This window comes from Merops nubicus, unplaced genomic scaffold, assembly GCF_000691845.1.
Source record: "Merops nubicus isolate BGI_N331 unplaced genomic scaffold, ASM69184v1 scaffold37035, whole genome shotgun sequence".
Taxonomy (NCBI): Eukaryota; Metazoa; Chordata; class Aves; order Coraciiformes; family Meropidae; genus Merops; species Merops nubicus.
This window is the reverse complement of record NW_008608240.1, coordinates 1,405-13,101: the sequence shown is the minus strand read 5'-3', so window position 1 is coordinate 13,101 and position 11,697 is coordinate 1,405. Positions and strand designations below refer to the sequence as shown.

Here is an 11,697-nt window from a genome sequence, read left to right as displayed (position 1 = left end):
CATAGAAGGCCACCAGGTTTGTCAGACTCAGCTTTCCGGCAGAGAAATGATTTTAACACTCTGGTTTAATTAGCTTGTACCAACATGATCTAAACAACAGTCTTTACAATGTTTTAAAATATTAGTTAAGAACATAAGCACATATTACTAAGTGTTATGTAAATAATTTAAACATTTGGAACACGAGGATGAATCCATGTTCATCATGAATGCAGAAGTACTTTACTCAAAGACATAGATTAGGACTTGCCTGTAACAGGGATCTTGAAAGAACACATGGTGATTGTTCACTAAACTCACAGAAAAAATCCTGATTTACATTTAAAAAAAAAAGAAAAGTTCAGGTTAATATGCCAATTTTTAATATTATATATACCCATCCACATTTTCATGCACACACACATTTGCATTTTATGCAAATGTATACACGACTGTATAAATATGTCTGTGTGTTTTGTATACACACATACACATTGCATAGCAACTTGTAAGAAAGCAAACATGAATAATTTGAACAAAACAACATATTATGAAGTGGAATTTGTTTTTCTGCAATTACTTGCTAAATAACAGAACAAAAAGGTTGTGAATTTTCTTCTTCAGATGCAGTAATTAGGATGATACCATAGAAAAAAAATACTGTGAAACTGATAGGATCACAGCATAACTGAACCAGTTATGTAACAAAAGTGCAACGTTTAACTGCCTCCAGACGCTTCATACAAACACTGCTTTAATTAATTTAACAGGAAAATAGGAAGACAAGAGATTTTTGCTTATCTTTAACCTGATGTAATTGGTTACATCTTGCCTGTTAGGCAATGTATGTACAGTAAAAAGTATTTCCAGCATTTAAGTGTCTTCTAATAAATGTACACAGTAACTGAGAATAACATCACTTAGTCACAGCAGAACACAAGCAGGTGCTTAGCTCTACTTTATGCCTATTCAGGGAATTATGTGCTTAAACAAAAATGTGTTAAGTGCTCTCTTGTGTTCTAGGCACGTATGCAGAAAAAAATCAGGAATACAGAAAAGAATTATGTTCTGCTACTGCAGATGCAGCTCTTCAACCAAAGAAAGAGCTACAAGGAAATTAACTTGCTTGGGCTCCACCACTAACATCCATAATTATTTAACAGATTACACGAAGTGGGAGGTCTGAGAGGAGAAAAATTCTGTGTCAAAAACCAAAAAATATTAAGTATCAGGAAAGACAGCAAATTTTGCAATTGTACACGTGAAATACCAGAAGATTTACACATACAGTTCAGTTTTCTACAGTGAGCAAGAGCATGTCTATATGGAAAGTTTTTGCAAGTTACATTTTAAGTTCTTATTTTTCACTCTAAGTAAGAAGTATTTGTGCTTACCAGTATACAGTGCAAATTAGTTAAGTTGACTACTTCACATACAGTTTTTATTCGGTCTATTAGTTTGGAAAAATAATTGACCATTTCTTCCCTTTTAATTATTTTTGCGTATCGAGGGAAAGTTGGTGGCAGCAGTCTCTGATTAACAAGGGGCTCAAAACCCATCATAATAGGGTGATCTAAGGAAAAAGGAGAGAAGAGACAGCAAAATGCTGCACGTAAGCTGCGGTTACAGAACTCACTTCAAATTTGAAAGTATAACACAAATTATTCAATTAGCCCAAATGTGCTCTTTAACTGACAGTTTACTTCCAGAGACACCAACTACTCAACTGAGACAATAATTACTATTTTAAAAAAAAACAGCCCTCAGCACCTCAGCACGTACCTGTACAGACAATGAGGCAGTGTTCCCTATTTTAAAACAGCACATGCATGGACTCAAAAGTGCTATACACTTTTATAAAAATTCATGTTCTCTCTGAAGTGACAGTACTGCTTCCAGGAGAACCATCAAGAACCACCACTTAGTGAAATAAAATTTAGATCAAACAATGCAAATCTGTAACAGCTTGCATAATGAATATTATTAGCTGAAAGTAAGGAGTGATTTTTTTTAATACACTTTGATATTAAAATTTATCAAGACAGCATATTTTAAAAAGGAAAATACATTTGATACATACCTCCTTTAGTGGTATCATTCTGTGCCTGGATACCATGGTGCAATGAATTGTGGATGGCTGAAAGCAAGTCAGCTGCCTGAGTCATTAGTTTCTGAGCTTCTGCAACTGCGCTTGTCTGAAAGGCAGGTAAAAGTGATTCACACTATGACCCAATATATTTTGACTACAGAATTAATATGAGTATCAGAAAATATGTTGGGGTTCTAGTCTATGTACACATCCCGTTCTGAAAAAAAATACCAAACAGATTTTTTTTTGCAATTGAGTATTCTTTGTACTTTACATATCCACATACACATATAATACCATGGGTTTTTTTCTGCATAAGATAAGCTTTAACAATAACTACAACTGAAAGTTCAATACATACTACGTGCAAAACCTCAACTTTTGATTTTGGAAAATTGACAGGTTGGGGGGAGGGTGGCAGGACAAAGCACCCCACATAATTCTTCTGCCAAATGAGGCAGAACTCCAAACTGCACAGAGGAAAAACATGTACCATTAAAAATGCAGAATTCTTGCAAAACTCAGTCTATCAACTGAAATGAATCACTGTATAACATTAGAAGATACCAGCTGTCCACTGGAAACCTTGATTCACAACCTGCTGACGTGATGAGTTTTCTGACGTCCTATGAATCCAAACCTGTAAACTGACTAGTTACCATTTAAAATAGATATCTGTAAAATCTAAAATCTTGTTTTAAAAATACTGGACTAAGAGTCCCTAAGGGAATTTCAAACATTTGAAAGCTCAAGTCAAATTGAAATGTGATTTTTTTTAGAAAAGAGAGGTGTACCTCTAACAGAAGCTGGACAAGATCTGTAGCTCTGCATAATACACATTCACATACTATAGTACCCACAAATCTACTAACAGCATAAGCTGCTAAGCAGATCTAATTCAAAGCAAAATAGTCCATGATGCTGTTAACTTATACTTTAAGTAATCAGACTTTAGTAACACTAAGGTAATCTCATATTGTACCGATCATTAATGCACTGCAGTTAGCACTGATTTTGGATGCCCATCAGTGTAGATCATTTCTATGTCAGTTTGATTTCTGATATAACTAATGGTTATACTCAGAATGGAATTGTTCTCAACTGCTCATTTTCCTCACTCATGTCTATCAGTAACTTGCACCTGACTTTCAATTTAATCAAGGCTTTAAGCTGTACAGTATACAGCTACACCAACAGTAAAATACGTGGGAAAAACCCCATGCCACTTAAGCAAGGAACTTGTTTACTTCTTTACAGAAATGGAAATAACAATAAGCAACAGATAGATATTTATCCTTGTATAAAGAAAAAGCTATTCAAACAACAGGTTTGTTGTATGTGATGTGATTTTACCCCTTTGCCCAAAAACCATTCCTTCCTGCCTCAACAACTAAGGCAAATCTTATAATCAAGAAAAGCAGGCAAATTGCTTAGAAAGCTGTTACGTTTTTTTTTCTTCTGAGATCAAAGAAGTCTAGATACAAATTCAGTATCACATGGAAGGAAAAGCTAACAATTCGCTAGAGATGGACAAAACACTGCCCAACACCAGGTAACTCCACATAACAGCACTGAATTCGAGAAAGAAAATTCCATGTATGTAAAACGAGTAATCTCAACCCCACAAATGTTTTTTTCTCAAGTGCTCTGGAATGAATATCGCTTCTCTGCAAGCCCATAATAATGCCAGCTACTTCCCCATGTGTTCTTTGAAAATGAATGAAAATTCAGTGGTTGTCACTGTAAGGCCTTATCTAATGCTTAACTTGCAGCAACATCAGCTCCAATCTACACGATGCACAGTATCATTGCTTGACCTTAGAGAATGAAGATTATTTCGTAAGAGCACAATATGAACACAGAAACACCACATGAACATACCTCCTTTTTGGTAAATGCTATTAGAACAGTCAGTAGTAGCCGGGTAAACTTGACTCTGCTGAACACAGCTAAACACTGCTGATGCTGTAATAAATACATACTGCAAATTACTAAGCAATAGGCATTAAATCCTGAAACTCAAACAAAAACTTCTACTGAAGTATGCTCTCTAGTCTTAAAAATAAGGCATCTTTATGATCCTAAAAAAAAAGTTATAGATATTATAGAAGAAACCTGCACTGCTGTCAGGTAAGCACTAACACAAAACTAACACTAGGATACTTTACATAAAGCACAACCAGTGGCTGCACAGCTATCTCCTAGAAAAATGACATTCATATTTCAGCTTACGTGAGCAACCATATATTATTAAATTGATTTTCTCTCCTATTTGCTGAAGACCTATGTTAAAAGTAATTTCTGAAAAAAATAACATCACTGGGAAAGGAAACCCACACCCTTCTAAATCATCCACGTTCAAACCAGCGCAATTCCCACTTTTTCTGGAAGGATCTACACTGGTTTACACATTCTCTACCTACTTTCTCCCTTGACAGTGAGGCTGCCAGCAGCAGTAAACGCTGCTGGGAAGAAATTGAGGGAAGAAGGTCCAGGATGGACTAGACCACCTACTTTGCTAATGGCTTTTTTCTTGAGAGGTAGGTGCATAAATGGCAGAGCTGCAGCATGTCACTCTTCTGCCACTGGGACTGATCCAGAACTCCACCCCTTCAAAGGACAAAAGCCTACCTGAGAGTGTGGGATTTGCTCACTGACATGTTTAGGGCAGCTCAGATATGACAGCAGTAGCAATACATTTCTCACAAGTTGTTAACTACAGATTAAAGTAATGATGTAGTAATCCATCATTTAAAAAAAAAAGCAAACAATTCCTTACTTCAAGTTCAACTTCTGGATCTCTCTCTTCTCCTTGTCGACTCCGAGTGCTCTAGAAGGTAAAGGAATTTCAAATGATTTATTAAAAAAAATCACAAAGGGAAGCTACTGATAAAATAAATCCTTTACCCTCTCCAGAACATCCACCTGTTAAATAACCCAAACAGACAGTTCTTAACTTCAAAAACTCTTGATATATAATCCAGGTACCTAAATGATGCAAGACTCTCCTATAGTAATGAGACCAATCTCAGTGCACTCTGCAAATAGGCAAGGAAATTGGATGAACCTTTTATACGATAAACTGTGGTAAAAGAAGATTAAGTGAAAAGAACAGTGAAAAATGAGTCTTTAGACTATCAGCACATTACACCAACCATTATGGTAGTTCTTAAAAAAACCCCACCATTTAATGACACAAAACTGCTGCATTCTTTGTAGTCCAACCCTTAAACCTATGTTGAGTACACTTGAAGCATAATTGTAAGGGAAATGTGAAAAAAAATACCTTCACTCGTCTTTGCATGTCATCTTCTACATCTTTCAGCATACCTGGAATAGTGACAGTAAAATTAAAAGCCAAGAAGCACTCCTAGGTACACCTACACCTCTCAATAGGACAAAATTTTGTGGCGAAATCAAGTTTTGAAGTGCTTTACATAGCCACAGGCCAAGGACTAGACAAAAAATTATTCTGGTGAGGGATGGTGGGGATGTCTTGCAACAATATATATATATCAGACTGACTGATCAAAAGCTTAACTGTTCACAAATTTTCTAAAAATAAGTCAATGGAAGCTCAAACACGTATCAAAACCAGTGCAGCAAAAGGCTAATGTACATAGTTACATATGTACCTAATAACACACAATCATAGCTTTGGAACTACTAGACTGCTCTTTCCTCAAAAGTAATCTGTTTAGATCACAAACTGTGAGGCAGGGAAGCAGAAAACAAGCAGTGCACTTTCTCACAGTTCATTTCTGTCTCAGTCCTGGATGAGCTCATCCCTAGTCACCTGGGTGGGACACCCAAAAGCACTTCTGCTGTTTCTCAGGCATTTAGCAAACAAACAGCTGAACCTTTTCTTCAAGGAAAAATAATGTAATCTTTTTAGCAAGCCACAAATTACAAGACTACTTAAAAAAATTAAGATCTGAGATTCCTACCAATTCATTAGGCTTGGCTGAAAAGTATCCAATGTGCTCAAAAGAGACTGATACACAGAAAAGACAAACTGTACCTGTAACTCTAAGATCTGTCACACTGTTGGCCATTTTAAATCCGTAAGTCATTGACTGAAAATCTTCCTAAGCAACAAAAACCAAAGAAGCAATATGTAGTGAAATATAAACAGTGCCAGTTACAATTTCAAGTTGCGGTTTGGGTTTTGTTGTTGTTGTTTGGTTTCTTTGGCTTGTCTTCTTTTCTTTCTTTTTTTTCTTGTAGGATGTTTTTGTTTAACTATACCAACTATACCAAGTATAAAAGTCTGGTTTTATCCTGCACAACTGAACACATCCATGGTTTGGGTCATCTTCCTGCCCAAATCCAGCATATGCTAATTGTTTTCTGCATAAAGCCTTAATACCAGTACTCACTACATAATTTCATCAAGTATGACACTTTTCGAAGTATTAAAAGAACTATGGATGCAAGGTATTATTTAACTGATTTTAGATATAGTCAGTAACAAGTGATTTGTTCAAGCTCAGAGGAAACAAAAATTGTTCTAAGCACAGAAAAACAGACTCTGATTCCAGCGCTAGATGGACATCTCAGAAAAAAATGACCATCATGATTATCTAAAGACAAAAAGTAAAAAATTAAAGATTTTTTTTAATTTTAAAATATTAAAATTAAAAAGAAAGACACTGACATCAAATAAGTAAAAGTGACTTCAAATATCTAGTCACAAGACTTGCCTTGTTTCTTAAGTAAAATATTTACATGACTCCAATACTCAAGCAAAATACAGAAGGTCTAGGGCTGCCCCTAGACCTAAAACAACATTGAAGAAAATGTTATTTTAAAAAGATCAAGTACTTTGGGGAGGATGAACTCTGCTCCTACAGTATCCTTGACTCAAACAGTAACAGACTTCTCTATCATACTGTTTTACTTGCATTAGGGAGCAATAATGCATATGCATAACGTTACATATTTAACCACAGGAGATATTGAAGCACATACCTCCTCAAAAACAGCAGCTTTGTTAACCTTTTCTCTGGCAATATCACAGATTTTTAGGATCCCTAGAGCAAAAGCCTTCATAGCAGGATCTTCTATGAAGTCTGGGTTATGAATATAAAGGCAAGTGAATACTGTCTGCGCCAACGAGTGTCCCTCTAACCACGTTATCTAGGGAGAAGAAAATGAAAATGTTTTACTCATGACAGCCAACTCTTCACATTCTTCTTCCATCTTACTGTGCTTCAGTGAGTTGTTAAGGAAGTCCCTAGCATGTCAACCTTCCATCTAGCAAAAAAAGGGTATGAGAAGGTCTCTCAGCCTTTAACCTTTGGCCCACTCGCTGGCTGTGGCAGGCAGTAAGTTACTAAACTCTGTAACACTATCAAATTCAGGTTTGATCTCTGTGGCTTAAAGAATGACATTAAGAGACCATCAGATCTGTAAGCTTCCTGTGTATACAAACACTGAATGAAAAATGCAAGTGCCTACAAAACCACTTGACAACGTTCTGCATGTTCTCTTCTGTAACTTACAGCTTCTTTTCACAATTCCTTCCCTCTACTACTTTCATTCTGCTTTAAATTACAGGGAAAGCTTTAGTAATTTAAACAATTATTTCTACCTTAAAATAGTATAAGACATAGTGGGATCAGATTTTTAATAGGACCACTCTCCCTTTCCAAAAAAAAAAAAACCATTTGGGGGCCAGGGAGATGATGAATTATGTTATGCCGTATCAAACATACAGAGACCTTTACGTGTCTTTTTGGAGTAATCTGAAATGTTTTTTAAAAAGTGAAGTCATTTTATTGATGTGATTTTGAAGAGTAACTGAAAATAATTTCTATCATTTACTGACAAAACTAAGACATATACATAGAAAAAAATCACATTTGATAATTAGCTGATAATTTACTTATTAAATGCCCCTGCAAGCTCAATGTTGGCTGGATGGAGATGAATAAGAGTGCTGTAGGTTACTGCACACTCACTTCCCAATACAAACACCAATACACAGCAGGCAGTCAAATACCATACATTTAAAAGCCACACATTATAAAATCTTTTTACATTATTCAAAAACATTACCAATTCTCTTCCATAATTTCTTGTAATAAAATAAAAGACAAAAAATAAAAATTATGCCTCTTACAATAGCCAATGCAAATATCTAAATGGAAATTAAAATATTAAGTATGTATTTCCTGCTTGGTGAATTTTTTTCATTACTTCAAAGGAGGGGGGTTTTTATGTCTGTTTTGTTCTTACAGCTGGATTAAAGGATTATATTTTAAAAGTAAAAGTATGTAGAGTTAAGAGCAGAGAAATGCTTACCAAACAACAAAAACATGTATCCATTATTCCTACCAACTCAGGTGAAGTGAGATCCTTTATTTTAATGGTGCCATCCTTAGAAAATAAAGAAAAAAAAAAAAACAACTAAAGACTATAGAAGCTTATAAGAAAAACACAACTTATTATTTGTAGAAGCAAAATGGAAGTCACCATTTGGTTAAGACTTCAGCATATTTTTTATACCACTTGTTTTATTCCTCAGCTTCATAATGTGCCTTGAATTCTGAAAAACTTTGCTTCCCCATTACGTTGAACACTGAGCAAATAAAGCTATCCAAAGAGAAAGTTAAAAAAAGATTTCTGATTTATGAGCAGCCAATAGAAGTCTAAAACCAGTTAACTGCAACACTTAAATTACAAAACCATACGTATAATCATAACAACAATTGTACAAGGAATAGTATATGCAGGACCCGTTCTTTGGAGACTGCTGTTTTACACTGCAAATACTCGTAGAGTTTCACTGCCTTCAAAGTCAGGACCAGGAAGGCAGCAACCCTACTTGTTTAATTTTATTGCCCAGTTCTGCATACATCCTACATGACTGGGACAGTTTTTTATACAGTTTCCTTAGTCTTTTCAAAATGACGCCTATGGTAATAAAAAAGGGTTTTCTCCCCTCTGAGTGCATTATTTTTTCCAAAACGATAGAAAGTCTTTCAACCCTCCTCCACCAATTTACTTTGACCATGCATAAAAAGTTAATAATTACTGCCAATGTCCTTCAGTTAGCCAGTTTCTGTTCAATGCTAATGAACCTAGTCACATAAAGCATTAATTTCCAGCTTTGGTAAGGAAGCTGGTTTCTGTTCAGCTTGAAGAGGGACTAACCAATACATCTTCATATAAAAGACAGATTTGGGCAAAGTACAGGGTGACTTGCAAAACCATTTCTGAAATGTATTTGTTGGATGTATCCATAGCCAACAATTTAACAGTACTTTTCACTGGAACAGTCTGCCTCCTTATCATAATGTAGTTAGTAAAAAAAGAAAGCATTGCAAGCTGTTCCTTACTTAACTATTTAAAAGAAAAAAATAAATTTTAAGTAAAGAATGAAAACATAAATTATGGCAAATTGTGCTTTCTTGCAATTTGATAAAACTGCATCATACTTGTACGGTGTAGGAAATCAGGAAAGTCACACAAACCTTAATAGCTTGCTCAAAGTTAAGAACCTTTCTGTTAACTTGGTTTCCAATCATGCCAGCATCCATCTTGGGATCCATCATTTCAATGGCAGACATGGCTTCAAAAAGACCAAAACTAAGAACACATATACACAAAAAAAAAGATTGTTCTGAATATAGCAAACAGTCTTCACAAACCAATGTAAAAGAGCATACAATGACAAACTGAGTATGCCATATTCTGACTACAGACTGCATGCAAGGTGTGTGACGCTTCCTGCCGATCTTCAGAGACCACAGGATTGTGAGGCTCTCTCAACAAATAAGCAAGAAAATAGATTCCTAGAAGTAAAGTAAAACTGTTAGGGTTTTTTAAAACTGATAGAATACTCCTGAGCCAAATACTCCACTAATAAATCTATGCACACTTGTTTCTTCACACCTCATAATGACACAGCATCTTTTAAAGACCACACAACATAATAAAAGGATACTAACTGAACAAGCTGTTCTTTATTATGCTACACCCAAAAGCCCAAGAAAGACACATGCCCCTCAAACTAATGACAATATACATGACACAAACTGACAATAATACATATTGAATACACCAGTTTTGTTTTAAATGGCATGTTAAGACACCAAATACAAAATAAAAAAGCCCATCATATGACACTGGATCACCTGCAGTGATTGAATAAAAGCTGGCAGCAGAGCCACACCAAAGGAAGACTGGCCTAGAGAAGAAGGGACATAGTGCCTCACCTTCGGCACACAGGATGCTGATCAGAACTGCTGCAGAAGGTTTTAGTGCGTTAAGGTTACTTCACATGGCACAACCTGATTCTGAAAAATGTATTTGCTCTGAAATGCTCTCACATATAAAACTGTACTCCAGAAAGGTACTTTGATTACTGAGTAACTACATGGTGACATCCCTGCACGTTTTTAAGCGTGTTTGCATTTAATAGTGTGCTTCTGTTTCTTCAGCTGTTAGTCTTACTCATTTTTTTCTTTATGCAAGTGAACAGATTCGTGCAGCTTAACTTACTTTTATCTTTAAAACATTTTAATCTCATGTTGTTCTTTAATGAATTCAGCAAGATTTTATTTCATGCGTTTTTTTGAAACGTGTTCTTTCTTAATCTGTAGAGCTCTCAGTTTCCACTTTAGCATGTCATTTACAAGTTATGTTAAAGGACACGGATTGTTTATCCTAAATTTGATAGTGACATTTGAGGCAACCAAACCTAAAAGCCTGAAGTCTTTCTGGCAGTTTTTTTAATAAAACCATGTCCATGTAAAATAGTTCAGTAGGTTCAGTTGTATCAATACCACCAATCATAACATGTATTACCAACTTCTAAACTATACTAATGAACCGAAAATATAAGGTTTTACTAGCACCATGAGAAAAATGTTCAGCATTCATAGAGATGCATCATATACATACTGCCTAGGATGAGTGATATTTGGAATACTTCAATTTTATTTAAAGTAGAAGTTTAAAAAAAGCTTACCTGACACTGCACAACTTGCTTCTTAGTAAACATTAATGTACTTGCACTAATCTTACCTAAAAAACAGAACTACCCCACAGGCATACTTACAGCTTGTCATGAAGCAGTTCTCCTAACTTCAGTTCTACAAAGAAACAGAACAGGATAAATAATCACAATCATCCTTCTAGTGCAGCTTTTCCTGCACAGGCTTGTCACTCATCAAACTTTCCTACACTAAGAGAACAAGGTGTGGGAAGCAGACCAGACATTGCTACTACACCTTCATTTGCTGTCACTTGCAAAGCACTCCCAAGATGGAAGTTAAAAAGCCAAGTTGTTCAGTCTTTCCTCATCCCTCTCTGTTATTCCAACAGTTAAAAAGATTTCAGAACTTCTAAATAGTGGCATCTGCATAGCCTGGAACACAGGACAGCAGTTTTTTGTGCTCCTTTATGCAGATGTCTACTTTTCTTCCACAGGAGTTTAATGAAAGGCTTCCTTTTCCTCATTAATTTTAACGCAGCCTTCAGAAGTATTTGATGGCTACATAAACACCGTATCAATAAGATGCAGGAATTATTTGATGGCATAAACAAATTTTATTACAACATAACATTGTACACAGTAAGTTACAGTCTTATATTTCTTTTTGCCTAATGTAATCACAAAA

At 35.4% G+C, this 11,697-nt stretch overlaps 1 protein-coding gene across 1 annotated transcript; it reads right to left on the bottom strand.

The window, feature by feature from the left end:
* Nucleotides 1-250: 250 nt before the first annotated feature.
* LOC103772865 (N-alpha-acetyltransferase 35, NatC auxiliary subunit) lies at nt 251-11,169 on the bottom strand (the record flags this gene model as incomplete). Its single annotated transcript, XM_008940209.1, has 11 exons — nt 251-310; nt 1,374-1,552; nt 2,060-2,174; nt 3,950-4,033; nt 4,848-4,898; nt 5,355-5,398; nt 6,090-6,156; nt 7,040-7,207; nt 8,375-8,449; nt 9,547-9,661; nt 11,136-11,169. Coding segments are annotated over 11 exons (992 nt in total), but the record flags the coding sequence as incomplete, so codon positions are not given.
* Between the last annotated feature and the right edge of the window lie 528 nt (nt 11,170-11,697).